This window comes from Anolis sagrei, chromosome 8 (genome assembly GCF_037176765.1).
Source record: "Anolis sagrei isolate rAnoSag1 chromosome 8, rAnoSag1.mat, whole genome shotgun sequence".
Lineage (NCBI taxonomy): Eukaryota > Metazoa > Chordata > Lepidosauria > Squamata > Dactyloidae > Anolis > Anolis sagrei.
Window position 1 is genome coordinate 25,341,553 of NC_090028.1, and position 24,645 is coordinate 25,366,197.

At 43.8% G+C, this 24,645-nt stretch overlaps 1 protein-coding gene across 3 annotated transcripts in view; it reads right to left on the reverse strand.

The window, feature by feature from the left end:
* Positions 1-5,665: 5,665 nt before the first annotated feature.
* FBXO31 (F-box protein 31) overlaps positions 5,666-24,645 on the reverse strand; it is a 33,850-nt gene continuing 14,870 nt past the window's right edge. For 2 of the 3 annotated variants that reach the window (XM_060788492.2, XM_060788494.2), the window contains 7 exons: positions 22,775-22,851; positions 20,139-20,306; positions 17,227-17,301; positions 12,572-12,681; positions 11,593-11,746; positions 9,119-9,486; positions 5,666-6,547 (listed from right to left, as the gene is read on the reverse strand). In XM_060788492.2, coding sequence (XP_060644475.2) covers positions 6,325-6,547; positions 9,119-9,486; positions 11,593-11,746; positions 12,572-12,681; positions 17,227-17,301; positions 20,139-20,306; positions 22,775-22,851 — 1,175 coding nt within the window. In that variant the 3' untranslated portion in view covers positions 5,666-6,324. The remainder of the gene's footprint in view (positions 6,548-9,118; positions 9,487-11,592; positions 11,747-12,571; positions 12,682-17,226; positions 17,302-20,138; positions 20,307-22,774; positions 22,852-24,645) is intronic. The other variant, XM_067471059.1, reaches the window with a different exon arrangement.

A 24,645-nucleotide genomic window follows, 5' to 3' on the forward strand; every position in this document is an offset into this window, starting at 1 on the left:
CCAACTATAGTATCTCACAATATGCAAGGGGTCTTGCCACACTTAGATTGAACATCCAGGAAGATCAATATGTTCTGCAACTGGCTTTTGTCTATTTCTCTTCCCATTTAGATCTGTCTTTGCTGCAGAAATTCACTCGTTTGAACAATATAGTGGGACTCATGCAGGCTAAAACAGCTGAAAGCCAATGATGGAAGAAGAAATACAGCTTGCTGTAGATGCACCATGCTTTGTCACTCTTGTAACAAGAAGCAGAAAAGGTTATTGTTGTATGTCAGCCTATTCAGCCTGTGATTGTGTCTGATGTTCATGATAGGAATGGGGATGATGTTCCTGATGATGGGCCTGAGGAGGAGGATTTGCCTTGGCCTGTGTTAAGTTCAGAAGAGAGGCCTGAGCTGCTTCAGGAAGATTCACAAGGCCACATTCTTGAGAGAGGCCCTTCGCTGCTTTTCTCAGACTAACCGAACATACTTTGTCAGGTGCAGAAGTTAATGCAGAAGAAGATAATGAAAGGTTGGACAGAAAGCAAAGTAAACAGAGGCAAAATCTTCAGGAGCTGAAACGATCAGCTTGACTACAGCAAAAGAGAGATAACAAACTGTTATCTGGTGGGAAGGTCAAGAAAAACACTTTCCTTTCAGTTTTGGGATTTGAAAAGGCTTTATAATGATTCATGGAGGAGTTGCCTCAATCGGGTCAACATTGTTATTTTATCATGGTCTTGCTTTCAAGTACTTTGAGTTTCATGTACCAAGCTTTTGCCAAGCTCAGGAATTGTCTATGAGAATACATTGTCGAATAGTAATAATAATAATAATAATAATAATAATAATAATAATAAATTAAAAATATTTATTTATACCCCGCCACCATCTCCCCAATGGGGACAAGGAGTGGCTTACATGAGGCCAAGCCCAAACAACAAAATTACAATAAAATAAGACCGAAAATGCAAACCGAAAACGCAACAAAGCACAACATCATAATTACATAAAACATGTGAATAAATAACAATATAAAATTACAATAACACAATTGCAATCGAAGGATTTGTCTCTGAGGTTTTCTTGCTGTCTTGTTTCGTGGGTTCAAGTGCCTAGTTTCATGGATTTTTATGCACTCATAGATCTTGTTTTCCTGTGAAGCTGATGGACTATTTCTTATATTGGATATTTACTGGTTTTGCTATTTTTTACTGCTTTGCTTACATATAATCTTAAATAAACTGCTTGATGATTTTACCAAGCTGGTGTGGTGTCTAAGGTCAGAGGTGGTCCTGCTCTGGAGTACAACAGTTATGTTAATACAAATATAATTCCGCCTATAAAAGACACTGTTGTGGTCTGAAGTGACATGGAAAGGAGGTTCATCCGGTTATGGCCAAATGTCCATTGTAGGATCAAGTCTATGTCACTAGAGGGCAGCTGATTTGCACAAGAGAAGAAAGAAAGCTTATTGTGGCAGATCTCTGGATGAGGAGGAACAAGCTGAGGATCAATCCCGACAAGACAGAGGTCCTCCTGGTTGATCGTAAACTGGATTGGGGTATAGGGTGGCAACCTGTGCTGGACGGGGTTGCACTCCCCCTGAAGTCACAGGTCCGCAGTTTGGGTGTCCTCCTGGACTCATCACTTACACTTGAAGCTCAGGCGTCGGTGATGGCTGGGAGGGCCTTCGCACAATTAAGACTCATGTGCCAGCTGCGACTGTACCTCATGAAGTCAGACCTGGCCAGGGTAGTCCATGCCTTAGTCACCTCCAGGTCGGATTACTGTAATGCACTCTACGTGGGGCTGCCCTTGAAAATGGCCCGGAAATTTCAGTTGGCACAATGGGCGGCAGCCAGGTTACTAACTGGTGCTGTGGATTATATGTTATTATAGATTTATTTGTACATAACAACACAGCACACATTATTATTATTATTATTATTATTATTATTATTATTATTATTATTTTACTGAGACAAAACCACAGTATGTCACAGCAAACGAGATCTATATGCTGGATTTCATATCACAAAATCACAAGATGAACACTTCCCAAGTGCCTAGGACTGTGTGATGTATTTTCGAATGACACAAACCAAAGTCCAACCACATTGGAACTGACGATGCCAGTTCTTGACTCCATCATATGATGGGGAATCCACACCATAAACCTCTTTGATCACATTGAATGTCTCCTTTGGTGTCCGGCCTTGCAAGTCAAGGAACTTGAGCCCTGCTCTGTATTCCACTGGGTCCATTCTCAAACCTCACACCATTTCAGCACCTGTCAAATCAAGACCGTTATCAGTTCTGAGTTGGAAATTGGCACGTAACCGAGAGAGATTTATATCATTACATATGTGCAGTTTCAGCATCCTGTGATAAATAGAAGTGGGTCAGGGAAAATATGTAATGAGCACCCTTCATATAATAATAATATATAATCCTCTGCATACACTAGGTCACTATTCCTATCAAAATAATGGCCCGTAGAAAAGATGCACTTGCATTACTAAGTGTGAATGAAACATGTAGACACAGGATGCATCTGGAATTATGCAGAAAGTTGAGCTAAATGTCATTGCTGAAGTGTTATGATAGACCAAGCTTGGACAAACTTGGGCCCTCCAGGTGTTTTGGACTTCAACTCCCACCATTCCTGGCCTCAGGCCCTTTCCTTTTCCTCCTCAGCTGCTTAAGCTGAGCCAGAATGAGAACGGTGATAGATATAATAGAGTATGCTGAACAAGACCCAAGCAGAGAAATTGCATTACTGTTCTTAGATGCTGAACGTTACTTCAGCATGCAGGATTACAGTGGGAGGTACCTATGTTCATTGCAGGAACAGTTATGGCACTGTGAGGTTGAAAGGCCAACAGGAGAAAAGTATTTTTCCTATTTTAGAATAACTTGCACCTCCTTTTCCTTCAGGAGAAAAAGGCATCTAGCTTTACATGCAGTTGAAGCCTGGCCAAGAACAGAAAACTAGGATTCTCCCTCAATGGAAGCAAAGCTTAAACGTATATCAAGACCTCCTGTGTCTATTTACTATTACCTTGCTGCACTCTCATGTTATCTCTTTTCCTGAATGTCTAGATTGTAAATTCTTCAGGGCAGGGACTTCTTCTCTTTCGTTTTGCCTGTGGAAATAGACCTGTGAAGGCAGAAGCAGCCTTAGCTCTCCATAGATGGCTGGATCCCGTAAGATGTCCCAATAATTTAAAACAGTTCTGGCCCAGCTTACCTGTCTGAAGCTCAGCCTGCCATTGAACATCGAGAAAACCAGTGTTGTTCCAGCAGTCACCAGCCAACCCCTTTCCAATGCCAGAGATACAGCTTAATGGTGGAACATTAGGAAATGTTGATCATTTCCGCTACCTTGGCAGCCACCTCTCCACCAAAGTCAACATCGACACTGAAATACAACACCGCCTGAGCTCAGCGAGTGCGGCATTTTTCCGAACGAAGCAGAGAGTGTTTGAGGACCGGGACATCCGTAGGGATCCAAGGTACTTGTCTATAAAGCTATTGTCCTCCCAACCCTGCTATACGCCTGCGAAACATGGACTGTCTACAGAGGTCACTCCTGGAACGATTCCATCAGTGCTGCCTCCGGAAAATTCTTCAAATCTCTTGGGAAGACAGGCGGACAAATGTCAGCGTGCTGGAAGAAGCAAAGACCACCAGCATTGAAGTGATGGTCCTGCGCCATCAACTTCGTTGGACCGGCCACGTTGTCCGGATGCCCGACCACCGTCTCCCAAAGCAGTTGCTCTACTCCGAACTCAAGAACGGAAAATGGAATGTTGGTGGGCAGGAAAAGAGATTGAAAGATGGGCTCAAAGCCAACCTTAAAAACTCTGGCATAGACACTGAGGAGTGGGAGCGCTCCAGCTGGATGTCAGCTGTGACCAGCAGTGCTGCATAATTTGAAGAGGCACGAATGGAGGGTGAAAGAGAGAAACGTGGCAAGAGGAAGGCGCGTCAAGCCAACCCCGACCGAGACCGCCTTCCACCTGGAAACCAATGCCCTCACTGCGGAAGAACATGCAGATCAAGAATAGGGCTCCACAGTCACCTACGGACCCACCAGAATACTGATCCTGGAAGACTATCCTACTCGGCCAACGAGGGATCGCCTAAGTAAGTAAGGATCCCGTAAGATGTCCCAATAATTTGAAACGGTTCTGGCCCAGCTTTCTTGTCTGAATGCATCTCCCGCTATGAACCAGTGCGAAGTTTAAAATCAGCAGGGGAGGCCCTGCTCTTGCTCCCACTATTCTCGCAAACGCAACTGAGAGATAGGGCCTTCACAGTGGTGGACCCTTGCCTGTGGAACTCTCTTCCGAGTGATGTCAGATTGGCCCCCCTCCCTCCTGTCCTTTAGAAAGAAAGTCAAAAACCTGGTTATGGTACCAAGTGTTCAAACAGTAGAGGCAGCAATCAAGAATAAGACCCGATTTGTGTGAATGACAATGGACTGACCCAGACTATGATTTTAAACCTGTGTGATTTTAAACAAATGTTCCAGTAATTTCATGTTTTAATGAATTGTTTTAATTGCTATTATTATTTATGACTGTTGTTGGCACTGAATGAATGCCTGTTGTGAAGCCGCCCAGAGTCTCTCTCCGGGAGCGAGAAGGACGCGATACAAATATGCAAAATAAATAAGTAAATAAACTAGGAGAAGAGCACTAGGCATTCCAGAGCACAGACCGTGGCCAAGTGGCACCACAAGAAAGCGGTTTGGGCTTCTTCACAGGATTGGCGTAGACTTGCCCAAAGGGAAGCTGCTGTTTTGAATTCTCTAGCAATGCTTCAAAATGTCGTTTTGAATTCTAGCAAGCTAGGAGCCCCTAGTGGCACAGTGGGTTGAACCACTGAGCTGCTGAACTTGCTGACCGAAAGGTTGCAGATTCGAATCCGAGCAGGGGTGAGCTCCCGCTGTTAGCCAGCTTCTGCCAACCTAGCAGTTCAAATATATGCAAATGTGAGTAGATCAATAGGAAGGTGGTGGTGCTCCATACAGTCATGCTGGCCACATGACCTTGGAGACGTCTACGGACAACACCGGCTCTTCGGCTTAGAAATGGAGATGAGCATCAACTCCCAGAATTTGACTCGACTAGACTTAATGTCAAGGGGAAACCTTTACCTTTTTATTTAATATCAACCAGGAACCTGCCTTCAATTTTGGCAAAGCCTGCATCAGTGGAAGGAGGCACAAAAGTGTGATTGATTTAGAACTACCGCGTCTAAATATTCTGAAGGACCCAGAACTTCTACAAAGACACAGTGGGGAAAGAAAAGATCAGGGAGGGTACAGAGGGTTGATTGCAGCTTCACCACAGCTCGGGAGGCAGACCTGGCTTGTTATTTTGGAGAGAAGAGGGGTTTCCCTATAGCTTTACATAATAAACTACCTTCCACCATTAAATACATCAGTAAGTGCCTCCACTGCCCAAAAAAACTCATAAAATGCAGAACAACCCCACATTAAAGGCCAAATTCTGACTCGGACATTTGAAGGCAAAGACCGTAAACAACACTGGCAACTCCTCCAAAGGCCAATACCCCAATCCAATCCCTCCAAGGTAGGCAGAAGATAAAGGTTGTAATGATGGGAAAATCCTTTGGTGCTGCAAGGCAAGAAATACCACTGGTATGCATACTTTCTCCATTGTTTTTATCCTTGCGACATTCAGGGCCTGGCAACCCCCAAATCCATTCCAGCCTTTTATTTTGTATTTACATTTGAAGAAGAAACGTCCCAGGCCCAAAGAGTGACAGAGTCACTTCCAAGACCCATGATTAGTTAATTGCAGGTCACTATTTTACAAAGCAATCATAATTCTGAAGCCGGAAGGACGTGCTCAGAAGAGAAGCCCAAAGCGACAGAATGAAGAACATCCCAAAGCCATCATTCGTTTAATATACAGACGCACACAAATTCCACTTGGATTATCTACACTGAATGCCAGGATATGGACTCATTTGTCTTAATTTAAATTGAGGGATGGGGGACGGGGAGGTCTGCAAAAAAACCCAAAAAAACCAAAACAAACCCAAAATCCAACACAAGCATGCGAAGCTGCTGCCTCATTCGGCAGCCCTTCAAATATACAGAGCTATATTACAAACTATACATATACTGGGGAAGTACGGTTAGTGTGCTAAGGAGCGTGTGTGAGCACATTTTGGGGAGAAGAAGAAGGCCATATGGAGAAGTGCATGCGGCTGTCTCTCGCTCCGAGGCTCATCGCAATATGGGAAAGGCGAAAACGCGGATCGCTGCTCCCCCCACCCCTCAGCTCCCAGGCAGCCGGCATCAGGAGGTCAGCAACTGAATGTTCTTCAGCATTTCGTCAAAGGCATCTTGGGAGGGAGCCTCCGCGTTCTGGAAGGAGACCTTGATCCGGCTGTAGAGGCTGAAGGACTGCAGCTCCAGCCAGATGAAGCCGAACCGGTCGTTGTCGAACAGGACGAAGACGCCCGGCGTCCGCTCAGGGCTGGTGAAGCCATGGCCGGCGATGAGGCCTGTGCCGTAGAAGCTGGGCATAAAGAGAAACCAGGGGTACAATGAGACTTTTCACAGGTCAGATTTCTGGCATCACAAGACAGCAGGCGTAAGGAATGTAACTTTTATACATCTTCCACCATATATACTCAAGTTTAAAGGGCCTTCTCAGTGGTGGCCACTCGGCTATGGAACGCCCTTCCTAGATACATTAGATCGGCCCCTTCTTTGTTAGCATTTCGTAGGGAGGTTTATTTATTTATTTACTTTATTTATATACCGCTTTTCTCAGCCCTCAGGCGACTCAAAGCGGTGAACAACATCGATACAAAACATCACGAGACAAGCATATGGCAATTAAAAACAACTGTAACATAAATCATTAAATATCCGTATAACAATCATTAGCGCCTCAACAGTAAAATCAGAATCCAGTCTCATCATCCATTATTCCGTATTCCTATGTTCAATTACACTGTTTAATCAAATGCTTGTTCAAACAGCCAGGTCTTCACTTTCCTCCGAAACGGCAGCAGGGAGGGGGCCGATCTGATATCTGCAGGCAGGGCGTTCCACAGCCGAGGGGCCACCACTGAGAAGGCCCTGTCTCTCGTCCCCGCCAAGCGCCTGTGATGCAAGCGGGACAGAGAGCAGGGCCTCCCCAGATGATCTTAGTGTCCTAGTCGGTTCATAGGAGGAGATGCGTTTCGAGAGGAAAGTAGGGACAGAACCACTTAGGGCTTTATAGGCTAACGCCAGCACTTTGAATTGTGCCCGGTAGCAGACTGGCAGCCAGTGGAGCTGGCGCAACAGAGGAGTAGTATGCTCCCTGAGTGCCGCTCCTGTTAACAACCTGGCTGCCGAACGCTGGACCATTTGGAAGCCTCTGCTGGAAAGAGAACACAGTCTTCCTCTCTTCTGTCGCTTCCTTCTTTTTCCCTCTTGGGAGGGATGAGGCAAAAGGAGAAGGAGGAGGAGGTGAAGAGGAAGTTTGCATTCTCCTTGGAGGAGAGCCTTCCAAACTTTCCAAAAGGATGCAGAGCAAGGCTGAGCCTCCACCTCCGCCACCCCTTGCCTTTGCCTTGCTACTGAAAAGTTGCAAGAGAGCTTCCTTTCTATGAAAGACATTTTTCTTTGTGTGGAGGATTATTCTGCATTTCTTCTAAGAATGTAGTTTTTTTTTTTTAAATTATCCCACCTGATTTTGTTCCTAATGGTATTTTGGTGTTTTTCCCCCCTTCTTCCATTACTGTATGTTGTTGTGTATCTTTACTTCGTTTTCAATTTGTGGTGACCCTACCATGGGGTTTAGGGAACGTCATGGAAACCTGTGTTTTTTAGTTTTGAATATGTTTTTATGGTTTTTTAAAAAACGGAATTGGTTTAAATACTAATAATAGTTAATTCTGTTTAAATATTTGTATATTTTCAATTGCATTGAAATGCTCTGAATGTAAGCCGCTTTGAGTCTCTTCATGGAGAGAAAACGCAGGATGTAAATAAACATAACAATAATAACAACCTCACAGGGTGGCATTGGGCAAGTCATGCCTTCTCAGCCTCAGAGGAAGAGAATGGCAACTCTGTGATAGGGTCACATTTGATTTCGTACAATGTTTTATATTCATATATTTGACTTTTGTTTAAGTTTGTATTGTGTTTTTCACATGTTGGAAGCCACTTTGGGACCCCATTGTGGGAGATAAACAGCATACAAATAAAGATGTATTATTATTATTATTATTATTATTATTATTACGGTATATTTCAGTATAAGCCAAATTTCCAGCCCTTTGTTTAGGCTGAAAAAGCCCCCTTCAACTTATATTTGAGTCAAGGTTATATATTATTTTACTCTGTTATTGTTATTATTTTTATTATTATATTATTGTTGTTAATTGTATTATTTTACTCTATTATTGTTATTACATTATTTTACTCTATTATTATTTTTATTACAGTTCACATTTTATCTATTTATTATTATTATTACATTACTTTTCCTCTATTTATTATTTTTATTACACTTATTATTTTACTCTATTATTATTATTACATTTATTTTACTCTATTTATAATTGTTATTGTTACATTTATTCTTTTAATCTATTTTTTATTATTACATTTATTCTTTTACTCTATTTATAATTGTTATTGTTACATTTATTCTTTTACTTTATTATTATTTTACTCTATTATTATTATTACAGTTATTATTTTACTCTTATTTATTTTTTATTATTACATTTATTATTTTACTTTGTTATTGTTATAACATTTATGATTTTACTCTCTTTATTATGATTGGAAGGATACGTAAGCACATTTACATCGAAGGAGGTTAGAATAATGGTTTAATCAAAGTTGGACAGTCTTATCTTAAATTACAGTGTTATGTAAATATTCACAAACATTTAATCTACAGATGCCTGAATTAATGTAATTTTATTGGTATCTATTTTTATTTTGAAATTTACCAGTAGCGGCTGCATTTCCCACCCTCGGCTTATACTCAAGTCATTGAATTTGATAGAGTTTTTACTATGGCAGTTAAAAGTGGAATATAGGGCTGTAACAGTGCAGTGTGGGAAGGAATCCCATTTACCATGCTCTGCAGGTCCGAGGGTAATCTTCGTTCCTGGAGGCAATGCCACCGGGCAGGACAAAAGGGCAAGGTGAAGGCGCTTGGGCGGCCGCCCCCTCTTCCTCCTCGGCTGGGGCCTCTGCTCCGTCCCCTTCCGGCACAGCAGCCCCCGGCTGAAGCGCCTCCTCCTCCTGACCCTTCTCTCCCTGGAGGAGGCCTTCCTCTTCCTGTTGCTGTTGCTGCTGCTCTCGCCGCACCCGCTCTTGCACTTCCAGGACAATCCGGGAAAGTTCACTGAAGTTACTCAGACTTTCGATATCCGGGAGCCGGATGGGATGTGCCAGGTCGATCTCTACCGTCTGCTGTCCTGCTGGGATGTTGGGGTCACCCTGGGGAAGATGGGCAGCAAGGAAAATAATAATTATTATTTTCCAACAACACACAAATGCCTTGCAGCCAGGGTAAACCACCATCCACACTGTTATTCCAACAACAGTAACAAATTGATTTTGCCCTTTTCCTACTTTGTCTATTGCCACCAACTTTCGCCTTGGATGGTCTACCTGTCCAGACTTTTTCACTCTCTCATTACCATTCCACAAGCCCAATTTTCCCTTTCCCCCTTTTTCTGCCAGTTTAAGAACCAGTCATATTGCCAGCTGTCACAATTCAAGACACAAGTCAAGGCCTATCTCTTCCGGCAGACCTACTCAGACCATTTTAATGACACTTATTAAACTTGCATCTTATGTTTAATCTCTGTTTTGTGTATTTTAAGATGTATTGTGTGTAATTTTTAAATGTTTATTTTAAAGAATGTTTTTAGGTGAGAGTGTTTTACAATGGCCACCTCGAGCCGAGAGGAGAGGCGGGCAAGAAATAAATTGTTTGTTTGTTTGTTTATGTATTTATTTACAGTACTTATATTCTGACCTTCTCACCCTGAAGGGGACCCAGGGCAGATCACAGAACACATATACGGCAAACATTCAATGCCTATTATACAATGACAAGACAGACATCAGACAGAGGTATATTTAAGCTTTTTCTCATCATTCAGAATCTTTTGGAGGCTGTGCTCAGTTCCGGCCACAGGGGGGTGCTGTCGCTCCACCTCTTTGCCGAAGAGCTTTCTTTGTTCGTAAACTTTCCTCCAAAATGCCATGCCTAAAATACCTCCTCCTTAAATGTTGTTCCTATTCATCTATTCACACTGCTGTTTTTGATCCTCTAGGTGGGCGGGGGGAGCTGGGCTGAAGGTCAGGAGCTCACCCTGACCCCACTTCGAACTGTCAACCTTTAGGTTGGCAAGATTTACTGCAGCTGCAGCTGGTAATTAACCTTCTGTGCTAAAGCCGGTTATTATTATTACTCATTCCTCCCTTTTATTTATTTACAACATTTATATCCCACCCTTCTCACCCCAAAGGGGACTCAGAGCAGCTTACAAATTATATGTATATACAATATATTATATTATTAGCATAGGACAATATTAGCATTGTTGTTGTTCATTCGTTCAGTTGTCTCCGACTCTTCGTGACCTCATGGACCAGCCCACGCCAGAGCTCTTTGTTGGCCGTCACCACCCCCAGCTCCCTCAAGGTCAGTCCAGTCACTTCAAGGATGCCATCCATCCATCTTGCCCTTGGTCGGCCCCTCTTCCTTTTACCTTCCACTTTCCCCAGCATAATTGTCTTCTCTAGGCTTTGCTGTCTCCTCATGATGTGGCCAAAGTACTTCAACTTTGTCTCTAGTATCCTTCCTTCCAATGAGCAGTCGGGCTTTATTTCCTGGAGGATGGACTGGTTGGATCTTCTCGCAGTCCAAGGCACTCTCAGAACTTTCCTCCAACACCACAGTTCAAAAGCATCGATCTTACTTCGAATATTAGCATTATATATCACTATATTGTACTATACCACATTCTGCAATATTATTAGTAATATTACATGTAATATATAATATGCAATTATGTTGTAGTATTATTTCGCATTTTAAAACCTGACTCTCTCCTTCTCTCAATCTTCTCTTTTGCAGCTAAACAGACACAGTTCTTTAAGCCGTTCCTCAGAGGGCACGGTTTCCAGTCCTTTGATCACTTTAGCCCACATTAATGAGATTAAGAGAAGGTTTTGATGAATATTCCACTGACCAGTGGGCGATGGGTCATACCGCTAGAGTTTGCAGCTGTGACTCCTTCCTGCTTCAACCTTTCCAAAAAAATTTCCAGTGTCTCTCCTCAGTTCATCCTGCCTCAGGAAACCAAACACCACCCCCAAAGTAAACTGCCTCTGTGCAAATGTGTTAGTCTCACCTGCCACCCCCATCGAGATTCCCCAAGGCTCTATGTTTGCCCATCCCTCTGTTACTCTCTTGACCACATGAGTCATGCCATAAGAAGAAGGGGGGTGATTGGAGAAAGTGGGCAGATGTCAGTTAGCCCCCAAAGTCAAGTCAATGTATGTTCACACAGGGAGAAACCAGATGCTCACAGTGATTTTTGTTCCTTTGGCTTTTTTCCCGTGGAAGCTGAGCATGACTATTTCGAGGCCGTGGCTCCCATACGTTCCCTTGAAAAGGCCGGGCTCAATGAGATCGTCAGGACTTCGTGGAGGGAGGTAGATCCGCCTGTACGTCAAGCAGTTGCTGAAACACATGAACAGTTTGTTGGGTGAGTGGGCTTATTAACAAAAGACCCTCCCCATAAATGTACAACAGAGTAAATTATCATCAGCAGCATGACCCAGCACCAGTTGTCCAAAGTGGTAAAAAGAAGAAAAACACACAGACTTAGGCTTCTTTCACCAAAGCTTCTCGCACCAACACTACTCACACCGAGGCCTACTAACACTGAGGCCTTTCTCCCACTGAGGTCTTCTCATACGGAGGTCTGCTAACACTGAGGGCTCTCTAAGAGTGACGCCTCTCTCACACCGAGGCCTACTAACACCAAGGCCTACTAACATTAAGGCCTTTCTCCCACTGAGGTCTGCTAACACTGAGGGCTCTCTCAGAATGACGCCTCTCTCACACTGATGCGAACTAACACTGAGGTTTACAAAGCTACAGGCACACCTGCTTATATAGAACTGCAGCTTTTGCTGCGTCTGCATCCATTTTACCCTTTCAGTGCTTGACTCACATTTTTGTAATTAAAAATGTAGTTAATTTTTAATATTGCTGACACAGGTTGATTTAATGAAAGCAGGAATTGATGTTTAGCCCAGGTATGGGCCAACTTCATCCCTCCAGGTGTTTTGGTCTTCAACTTCCACAATTCCTAACAGCCTTAGGAATTGTGAAAGTTGAAGACCAAAACACCTGGTGTTTTGCTGTTGGTTTAGCCCAACACCAGAATGAGTTCCAAGGCATAGAGTTTGCTGTTCGACATGGTCTGTTTTCATTACAGACACATTTCTAGTCCGTTTCTGCCTCTCCCCATCCTGACCGCACAATTTCTCTGCTCCTTACTCGTATTGACTTGTGTAGATGAACTTCATCAAGATGAGCTCCTGCATGTGTTCATGGAAGATGTCTTCCAGGGTTCGCCCCCATTCCTCTCGCAGCCAGGTCCGGAATTCCTATGGCCACACCCCAAGAAGAAAAGCAAAGCCAATGAGTCATCACTGTTGTAGGCTTCCAAGGTTCTGAAAGGATCTTAAGAAGTGGCAAGGATGCTACGTGGAAAAGGCAACTATCCCAGACTAAGAACAATGGACAGAGCTTGGGAGAGTGACATCTTTGGAATACAACTCCCAGAATCCTTCAGTCATCCCTGGGCTTGAATTTCTAACATTTCATGTTTGAATTTTATCTGTATTTATGAATGAATTTTAACTTTGTGTATCTTGTAGTTTAATGCTATCTTATCTCTTGTTTTAAAAAATTGTGTACTCTGCCTCTAGCTGCAAGGAGAGGCAACTATTATTATTATTATTATTATTATTATTATTATTACTAGGAGTCCCCTGCCACGCGTTGCTGTGGCCCAGTCTCTGTATTTGTGTTTTGTGTGTATATATGTGTGTTTACGTGTGTGTGTGTGTGTATATATATATATATATGTGTGTGTGTGTGGGGGGGTTTGCGTATGCCTTGTAATGTAACTTTTGTTTTTTGGCTTTTTAAGTCTCTTCCGCTGTGTTTTTCAGTGTTTTTATGAGTGATGATCACTCCTTGGCCTGATAGGTATCTTATGTCCAAATTTGGTGTCAATTCACCCAGTGGTTTTTGAGTTATATTAATCCCACAAACTAACATTACATTTTATTTATATAGATTATTATTATTACTATAATTATTCATAGGGGAAAAGTCACTATCTTAGACCCCCTCCACACTGCCCCTATATCCCAGGACCCGATCCCAGATTATCTGCTTATCCCAGATTATATGGTAGTGGAGACTCATATTGGAACATTAGAAAATGTTGACAATTTCCGCTACCTTGGCAGCAACCTCTCCACCAAAGTCAACATCGACACCGAAATAAAACACCGCCTGAGCTCTGTGAGTGCAGCATTTTTTCGAATGAAGCAGAGTGTGTTTGAGGACCAGGACATCCATAGGGATACAAAGGTGCTTGTTTATAAAGCTATTGTTCTCCCAACCCTGCTATATGCCTGCAAAACGTCGACTGTCTACAGATGTCACATGCAATTCCTAGAATGATTCCATCAGCGCTGCCTCTGGAAAATCCTGCAAATCTCTTGTGAAGACAGGCGGACAAACGTCAGCATGCTGGAAGAAGCAAAGACCATCAGCACTGAAGCAATGGTCCTCGGCCATCAACTCTGCTGGACCGGCCACGTTGTCTGGATGCCCGACCACCGTCTCCCAAAGCAGTTGCTCTACTCGGAACTCAAGAACGGAAAACGGAATTTTGGTGGGCAGGAAAAGAGATTGAAAGATGGGCTCAAAGCCAACCTCAAAAACTCTAGCATAGACACTGAAAACTGGGAAGCCCTGGCCCTTGAGCACTCCAGCTGGAGATCAGCTGTGACCAGCAGTGCTGCAGAATTTGAAGAGGCACGAATGGAGGGTGAAAGAGAGAAATGTGCCAAGAGGAAGGCGCGTCAAGCCAACCCCGACCGAGTCCGCCTTCCATCTGGAAACCAATGCCCTCACTGCGGAAGAAGATGCAGATCAAGAATAGGTCTCCACAGCCACCTACAGACTCACAAGAATACTGATCCTGGAAAACTATCCTACTCGGCCAACAAGGGATCGCCTAAGTAAGTAAAGTAAATAAGGAGACTCATATAATTCAGTTCAAAGCAGATAAACTGTGATCAGCTCTTGGGATATATGGACAGTGTTGCATACATTGGTCTATTTTCAAAGACCAAAATGGACTGTGTTCCTTTTTATACACAACTCTTTCTTTGCTTAGATATTTTCTCTTTCAAACATTTCCATTTGATGGAAGTCCCAGCGTACAGACAGAGCAAGGATACGATCAAGAATCCTCTCAGAGGGGCTTAGTGCTATTTTATTGCTCTAGCAGTCACGGAACCATTGGGGGGATGCTGATAGCCTAATTTACCCTAATGATCTTTCCACAGAGAGCGTGATTACTCCGGATGCGATTTCTTCTTCTTCGTTGCCTACATCCCTGACTCATTCGCTTCTTGACTCATCAGGCATTTGCTTGCCAGAGCACAGCAACAGGGTTTCGGCATTATCTCAGCACGGCCGGCTGAGTGTGACATTAATTCCTCAAGTCAGATGATGAGCGCTAATGTCTGGTCTTCAGAAGCAGCTGACATTTTGTGTTTTTCATCTGCACTGTGCTCTCTCTCACCCTCTGTTTTGCCAGGGAACGAAAAGCAACAAGTTGGACATGGAGGAGGGGGGGCTGGGTGGGTGGGATGGAGCCAGATAACCTGAAATGCCATCCTGAATTGGGGCCCAAGCAGCCCTTCAGTCCACTACATTATGCATATCACAGGAGTCCACTGCACAGAGGCTCAAATGCAAACACAAAGCATTGCAGGCCCACTGAAATAGTCTCTCTCCATTGTTAACAGGAGAAGGAACAAAGCTTAGTCCTGCAAACTTCTGCAAAGGTTTGAGAGTGTGTGTTCCCAGCTACCAGGCTTGCCTACATAAGGATTTGAAAACACCTCTTTGGGCAATATGCTTCGCACAATGACTCAGTATGACAAAGCATGTTTCATCTGTGACTCATCATCTGTGTTTTCACTAATGTTATTGTCAACACCACAATCACTCTTAAAACTAGTCTGTACTACCCTCTGAAGCCTTCATATCAAAATCGCCTTTATTTTTGGTTTGCTGTGAGTTTTCTGGGCTGTCTGGCCATGTTTCATAAGCATTCTCTTCTGATATTTTGCCCACATCTATGTCAGGTATCTGTTGGAAATGAGGCAAGTAGGGTTTATATATCTGTGGAATGCCCAAAGTGAGAGAAAGAGCTCTTGTCTTCTTGAGGCAGGTGGGAATGTTTCAGTTTCAACAGAAAGGAAGAAACCAGGAAAATGAACACAATCTGGCTACCAGTATTTTAAAAAACTCAAAAATCTGGACAGTAAATAAAGAGCAACACTCAAAAACAGGGGAATTCCTGACAAGAATCAATCAGGGCCGGCAAACAACTCCCAACAAAGGATTTTCTCCCAGGCAAGAAGCAGCAGGCTTTGAAACTGCAAGGCTATTCAATGCTAATTAAGGTGATCAATAGCAACATTCACCCTTGCCTCCAACCTGGACATTACTCCACAGATATATAAACTCCACTTGCCTAGCTTCCAACAGACTTCACAACCTCCTAGGATTCCTGCCATAGATGTGGGTGAAATGTCAGGAGAGAATGCATCTGGAACATGGTCATACAGCCCAGAAAACTCACAGCAACCCAGTGATTCCAGCCATTCAAGCCTTTTACAACAGCCTTTATTTTTATTTAGATAATGTTTCCCCCCACTCCTGGACTACAAAGGCACTCAGAGCAGCTTCCAAAATTTTAATTTGCCCTCAGGTTTACAAAGTACATAAGATCAATAATTGTTACAAAGATATTATATAAGTCATGATGTTGTTGCATCTTGCTGGCTGCCTCCCTTTCCCCCATTCCTGCTTTCAAATAATCAGCACTGGAAGTTGCATGAGATCTCCATTTGCCATCTTTTACCACTGCTGGGCTGTATGGCATTGCATAAAGCCTTCTCTCCCACTTACACTATTTGCTTAAGGCTTTCAAAACCAATTTGCATGGGAAGGAACAGAGGGAAGGGCTGAAGATCAGCTTGGCAACAAAGGCCTTGCACTTTGAATCTCGGCCAGAGCTAGGCACTCTCTGCTCAGCAATGCTCCCTTCCCATTATGCAAGTCAAGGGCCCAGCCTAAGTTGAACTATCCACCTGGACAGTGGCCAACTTTTGTGGACACAGAGTCCATGAATAACCTTTGGCTTTAACGTGTGGTTGGGCAGAAAACTACGCCATGAACGATTCGCTGAGCAAATAAGTAGAGTGAGTGTGCTTCAATAGGCTACATTTTCAAATATACATCTTGTGGTGCCCCTGGGCAGTCACAAAATTAAAAATATCTGGATTGTCATGCTCAAGGCTAGAAATATAAAAATATATTTGTTTGCTACTAAGCCTTTTATTATTCATTACTTATCTATATATATAAAAACGCTCTGTGCATAATGAGCACCTTAAAAACAAAAAAACTACAGGGCCAAATGACCCCAAATTTGGCAACAAAACTCCTCACAATCCAAGGAGGGACCATCACTGAAAACCCCCCACAAAAACACGCTTCTGGAACATGGCCATACAGCCCAGAAAACTCACAGCAATCCATTTGTAATTCATTGTCTAAGCCTGACACTAGCTCTGGAGATATTTAAATGGACTATGAGATGAGACAATGTTTTTTATTAAGAGATACAAATGATCTATATTTTAATATTCTTGTTATGGTTTTATATTATATGTTAATTATTTTAAACGTTTTATGGTGTTTTTGGGGCATCGCATTGTTGTCATTGTAAACTGTCCTGAGTTGCCTTAGGGCTGAGAAGGGCGGTATACAAATACAGTAAATAAAATAAAAAATAAAATAATGTGACAATTTATTTCCATCTCCAGGCTTACCTCTTGCCTTCCTCCCGACATACGGTGATGATCTGTCTGGTTGCATTTGGTTGAAAATTCATCCCTCTTCACAATCTGTCCAAATTAAAAAGAAGCACAATCAGCACACTTGCTGGAACACCTCAGCAAGCGAGAGTCCAAAAGTGGCAGGCTCAAACCCAGAACCTCAATCAATGGCTGATACCAAATGAGAGACTCCCCCCTGGGCACACAGAAAACTGGACGACTTGGAAAGTGCTGAACAGACTGCGCTCTGGCACCATGAGATGCAGAGCCAACCTTAAGAAATGGGGCTACGAAGTGGAATCCACAGCATGCGAGTGTGGAGAAGAGCAAACTACATTTTGTTTTTTCTGCCTAAATGGAGTATCTTGCATTTGTCAACAGTGACAAATGCAAGATACTCCACTTAGGCAGAAAAAACAAAATGTAAAGATATAGAATGGGAGACGCCTGGCTCGAGAGCAGACCATGTGAAAAAGATCTTGGAGTCCTCGTGGACAACAAGTTAAACATGAGCCAACAATGTGATGTGGTGGCAAAAATAGCCAATGGGATTTTGGCCTGCATCAACAGGAGCATAGTGTCTAGTAGGCCTGTTTGATCAAGAAAAAATTTGTTTCTAAAATCGATTTGTAATTGGGGTGTTTTTTTGTTTCGATATTTAAAATATTTACAAAACTTTCCAAAAAAATGTTTTGTTATTTACGAAATTTCGTAAATATTTACAAAACATTTTAGAAACAAATTTTTTCTTGATCAAACAGGCCTAATAACCACAGCTCCATACCATTGAAACAGGAGTTAAAGCAGTATCAAATTGCATCAACTCTACAGTGTAGATGCTCCTCCAGACTCTGCAGGGTGCTAATCCCCCTCCTCCCCATTTTTCCAACCCCATTTCCACGTGTTTTGGCCCCTCACCGCTATCCTTTGCAGCATCCTGCCCCGGAAGCTCCTGCAGGCCGCCTTCACACGTGCTTTGCCAGAGTCCCGCGAGTCACATGATAGCAGGACGGCAACCAATAGCCATGCAGAGAGGCCGCAGGGCGCGGTGGGAAATGTAGTCCAGAGACCTACACGCTTTTGTTTTGTATGTAACTGCTTAATCTAGTCTCAGACATACTTTTTCTCTCTCTTGAATTCCGCCCAAGGTCTTCAGCCTCCTCTGCCAAAGAGTGCTCGTACATCACCTAAGAAGTGCCGGGAGGGGGGGGAGGAGGAGGAGGAGGGCGCAGGAGCGCGCGCGCCATCCGATCGGCTCCGGCTGCTGCGCCCTCCTCCTCCTCCCCCCCCTCCCGGCACTTCCTGCAACACAGCTGGGAGGAGGAGGAGGAGGAGGGCGCAGCAGCCGGAGCCGATCGGATGGCGCGCGCGCTCCTGCGCGCTCCTCCTCCTCCTCCTCCTCCCAGCTGTGTTGCAGGAAGTGCCGGGAGGGGGGGGGGGAGGAGGAGGAGGGCGCAGGAGCGCGCGCGCCATCCGATCGGCTCCGGCTGCTGCGCCCTCCTCCTCCTCCCCCCCCTCCCGGCACTTCCTGCAACACAGCTGGGAGGAGGAGGAGGAGGAGGGCGCAGCAGCCGGAGCCGATCGGATGGCGCGCGCGCTCCTGCGCGCTCCTCCTCCTCCTCCTCCTCCCAGCTGTGTTGCAGGAAGTGCCGGGAGGGGGAGGAGGAGGAGGAGGGCGCAGGAGCGCGCGCGCCATCCAATCGGCTCCGGCTGCTGCTCGCGCCGCCCCTTCGCCCCGCCCGCCCCATTTACTGCTGGGGTGCTTGGGAGCGCCGGATTGGCTCCCAGGCACCAGCAGCACAGCAGCCTCCATCCCATTAACGAGACGAGCTGAAGCTCGTAAAAAAAATGGGGCTGCTGTTTCGATATTTTTAAACCCTTCCGGGTTTGAAAATATGTTTTGATATCGCGTCGGATATGGTAAAAATAACGATTAAATTACGAAATAACGAATTAACGAACTAAAACCGACAGGCCTAGTGTCTAGATCTAGGGAAGTCATGCTCCCCATGCTCTATTCTGCTTTGGTTAGACCACACCTGGAATACTGTGTCCAATTCTGGGCACCACAATTCAAGAGAGATATTGACAAGCTGGAATGTGTCCACAGGAGGGCGACTAAAATAATCAAGGGTCTGGAGAACAAGCCCTATGAGGAGCGGCTTAAGGAGCTGGGCATGTTTAGCCTGAAGAAGAGAAGGCTGAGAGGAGATATGATAGCCATGTATAAATATGTGAGAGGAAGTCACAGGGAGGAGGGAGCAAGCTTGTTTTCTGCTTCCCTGGAGACTAGGATGCGGAACAATGGCTTCAAACTACAAGAAAGGAGATTCCATCTGAACACTAGGAAGAACTTCCTGTGAGAGCCGTTCAGCAATGGAACTCTCTGCCCCGATATGTAGTGGAGGCTCCCTCTTTGGAAGCTTTTAAACAGAGGCTGGATGGCCATCTGTCAGGGGTGCTTTGAACGCAATATTCCTGCTTCTTGGCAGGGGGTTGGATTGGATGGCCCATGAGGTCTCTTCCAACTCTTGGATTCTATGATTCTATGAGCACCTGCTGCAATGCAACCTGAGCCCTGCTACATGCACAGTGGAGGACCTTCTTATAGTAACACCAGAGGCATTGCAAGCGGCCAGCTACTGGTAAAAGGACATTTAATCAACTACCAAGCTTGCAAACTTTGTGGTTTGTTAGTTAGTTTGTTAAAAATGCAATACAACTGTTTGGTTTGCTCCTGGCACGATAAATAAAGAAGCACAATAATAAGCCATAACCGCCCCCCCCCCCCCCCCCATGAACACAGTGCTGCAAATGGCCTCAGCACAGAAGGCTTTTGGGACAGATAGGCTCTATCTCCACCTGTGATTACTTGGATAGATGACAGAACTCAAAAGGCTGCCCACCTGGATATGCCCACTGTGGGGTCCCTTGTGGCCATACATGCACTCGACCGTGGCACACTTCCTCTCCATTAAATGAATCCGGAAGAGGGGCTTGAATCTCATGGGGTCGTCCACGTGAGGGTCATGGGGGGGCAAGTACATCCAGCCAATGATGAACAATCCATCCACCTGACAAGAATGTGATAAGGCAAAAAGAGAGAAAGTCAAGGCCTGTTTGGGATTCCATCCCGCTAGAGCTAAGCTTCTTTCCCAAATGGCAGCTCTGCCCCAAGGCCTTTGAGGTCAGGGTTAGCCCTCTTCAAAGCTGGATAATTGCCTTCTGGTAATATATTGCCATATCGCTACAGCTCAGCCGCTCATCATGCAGACTCCTGGAGGTGGAGAGCAGCTCATTTTATATAAACTTTCCAATTCGCCAGTTCTTTTGGCCCCCTGAGGCTCTTTAAGCTCTGGAGAACAGCTGTGCTGATAGAGAGCAGAGCCACACAGAGCCTCAAAGTAATGAGGTGAAAAGCACCTCCAAATTGGCAGCTCTCTTCTCAGTGGGGAGAGGAAAAGAAGGAGGATCCAACCCTGAGCTCTAGTATGCAATATGCAACTCTTCCCTCTCAACCTTGGTTTTCTGCTCTCTCTTTCTTATAGGCACACAACCCTCACAACCCTTCTTATAGGCACACAACCAAAGGAAAGTATCAATGACTATTTGAGGCAGAAAATCCAAATTAGGTCTCATTTCCTAGCAACGCACAGTGAAATGCTTTTGTATACAAACTACACTAATTAATAATAATAACCTCACAACCTCTGAGGATGCCTGCCATAGACGCAGGTGAAATGTCAGGAGAAAATGCTTCTGGAACATAATAATAATATAATAATAAACTTTATTTATACCCCGTCACCATCTCCCCAACGGGGACTCGGAGCGGCTTACATGAGGCCAAGCCCGAACAACAAACTACAATATAACAATACAAATTGCAGTAAAATAAACAACATAACATTAAAATATAAAGCATCAAAACATATAAAACAATATACACAGAGCATAGGAACCAAACATAATGACAGAGAGCGGGCCGCATGCACATAAAATGATTTAAAAACTCCGGGTGAGATAAGAGGGAAGAACTAATTGTAAGAGGGAACTCATACAGAGATAGGAAAATAAACAAACCATACAGCCATGTTCCATGGCAATGCAATATGCAGTTCTTCCCTCTCAACCCCCCATTTTCTGCTCTCTCTTTCTTACAGACACACAACCCATTTTTTAGCAAACCAGAGTGAAATGCTTTTGTATACAAACCACAGTAGTAATACTACTACTACTACTACTACTAATAATAATAATAATAATAATAACCTCACAACCTCTGAGGATGCCTGCCATAGATGTAGGCGAAACATCAGGAAAAATGCTTATGGAACATGGCCATACAGCTCAGAAAATTCACAGCAACCCAGTGATTCTGGCCTTGAAAGCCTTCAACAATAATAATAAACTTTATTTGTATCCCACCCCCTCTCCTAAAGGGACTCCAAGCGGCTTACAACAAAAATACAATATACATAGTGATAATAGCAACCAAAACAACAAAGGTCAACTAAGACAAGCAGAAATTAGGCAAGAGATTTCTGTACTCTTGCACAGCTCTTCATGTATTTTCATAATTCCAGCACAAAGGAGATATGATAGCCATGTATAAATATGTGAGAGGAAGTCACAGGGAGGAGGGAGCAAGCTTCTTTTCTGCTTCCCTGGAGGCTAGGATGCGGAACAAGGGCTTCAAACTACAAGAAAGGAGATTCCATCTGAACATGAGGAAGAACTTCCTGACTGTGAGAGCCGTTTGGGTCTCTTTGGGTTGCAGCCACTGAATGAGTTCCTTCTGCCTCCTATTCAACTATATTTTCCAGAGCTTCGGAGCAACCTTTTTGCCAGAGCTGCCCATACCATTTCTTCAAGCAAAGACCAAAGCTGTCCTCTTGCCTGCCTAGAGTAAAGTTCCAAATGAGTATCTCTAATTCAGGGATGGGAAACACATAGGTTCACTCACATGCACACCCCGTTTCTACACTGAATGCACCCTTCCAACAAAATCAACAAAGGAGAATTGAAAGTCCTAAAGTCTTCCGGGAATAGTGATTCTGCTCTATTAAAGAAAGCAGAGCTCCCAAACATAGTTTCACTCCAAAAAAATAAATTTTATTGAATAATACCATTTCCTCAAAAATAAGATAGTATCTTATATTAATTTTTGCTCCCAAAGATGCACTAGGTCTTATTTTCAGAGGATGTCTTATTTTTCCATGAAGAAGAATTCACATTTATTGTTGAACAAAAAAAGGGGGCATTATATAAGTTCTCTGGGGACTACTTGAAGACACCCTGGGGGCAAGAAATTGGCTCTTAGACATCCTGAGTTTGTCAACTTTTGGTTTCAGTTCCTTTTTTAACCCAATTTTGAAACCATCGGTTTAGGGAGGAGGGGGGGATGATTGTAAGCCATTTCTCAACTTTGCATAGGCCTGGAAACTCCCTCCGTTGTTAGGAGGAGAGAGGTTAAGCTCACTAAACAGTGCAACGCTTCACATGAGAGTCAACATCACATCCAAGAGGTCCCACTACTCACCACCACATTCAAAAGCCCCCCGTAAGGTCCAATATCCGGTTGCCACAGCCCCAGGATGTGCCGGTACCGGTGGAGTACTACAGAATTAGGAGGGGAAGAAAAAGAGCAGGGGATATGAGATAGAAAGGAGATTCTCAGAAGCAAAGAAGAACACACAAGAAGGGACAGGAAAGCAGAGCTCTGGGGACTCAGGCGCTAAAACATAAAACCCATCTTCTCTGCCCTGCAGGAATTATGCAAATCACAGCAGCCCTCACGCCAAACTGCTTATTCTAATATATTCTGTTTCTGCTCATCATGAAGAGGAGTACAGGCTGCAAGGCAGATGAAATCCCCTCCCCACTTTCATGGAAATCTCAAGGCTAATATAAATTAATCATTTGGGGTTTTTTTGTTTTTTGTTTTTGGCTTCAGCTTATGAAACAGCCCTGGAGGCCACGGAAAGGGAGCAGAGACTGGAAAGGGGCAGAAACAGAGTCTTCCTCGCTGATGCTTTTATAATTTATAATTTTTATAATTTTTATACTTTTTATAATTTTTATAGTTTTTATAATTTTGCAGAAGCAATGACAGCAGGATTTCTGTTTAGGGATTTCCAGCTTCACAGCTGTTTTAGCCTTGCCTTTGTGACATTTGGCCAGGCATTATCCAATTTTGCAGCTAGAATAGCTCAAAACATGCTTCATCCCGGAACGTGACCTAGAGGTATGTCCTTGCTATGCAGAACAAAATCTACACTGTAAGCAATTATCTGACACTGCCAGGAATACAGTTGTAAGTAAGCGTTTCAGCAACTTGTCATATCAATTTCAGTTGTTTCTATATTCTACAACGGGCATGGGCAAACTTTGGCCCTCCAGGTGTTTTGGGCTGCAACTCCCACAATTCCTAACAGCCTCAGGACCCTTCCTTTTCCCCCTCAGCCGCTTATGCGGCTGAGGGAGAAAAGGAAAGAGCCTGAGGCTGTTAGGAATTGTGGGAGTTGCAGTCCAAAACACTTGGAGGGCCAAAGTTTGCCCTTGACTGTTTTACAAGCACACACAAAGTGTTTTGCTTTTTTGCAATGTGCTTCTTTTTTTGGTCACAGCCAATGTAGTGTATTAGAACAAAACTCCATCCCTTTGGTAAACTGTTATGCAAAAATGGAAAAGCCATCTGCTCTAGTTGTCAGTAGGCTGGCTCCATAGACGTTTTTTCATGTCAGGAGTGACTTGAGAAACTGCAAGATGCTTCTGGTGTGAGAGACTTGGCCGTCTGCAAGGACGCTGCTCAGAAGACACCTAGATGTTCTGATGTTTTACCATCCTTGTGGGAGGCTTCTCTTATGTTGAGGAGTTAGAGCTAACAGAGGGAGCTCATCTACACTCTCCCTCTGATCTGTCGGCCTTCAGTCCTGCCGGCACAAGGGCTCACTCACTTTCATTATGTTTGGTTTACTGCTTTTTTGTATTTTGTTTATAGTAGTCATATGTTCTGTATTTTTCTGCGATGTTTATTTTATTGTAACTTGTATCTTATTTTATTGTAATTTGTTGTATGGGCTTGGCCTCATGTAAGCCACCCCAAGTCCCCGTTGGCGAGATGGTGGCGAGGTATAAATAAAGATGATGATTATTATGATGATGATGATTATTATTAGGGATTGACCTACTGCACGACTGGGGGCTCCAGCTCTATGGGCTAGAACAGGGGTCCCCAAACTTTTTCAACAGAGGGCCAGGTCACAGCCCTTCAAACTGTTGGAGGGCCTGATTATAATTTGAAAAAAAAAAAAGTGAATTCCTATGCACACTGCACATATCTTATTTGTAGTGCAAAAACCACTTAAAACAATACAATAATTAAAACGAAGAACAATTTTAACAAATATA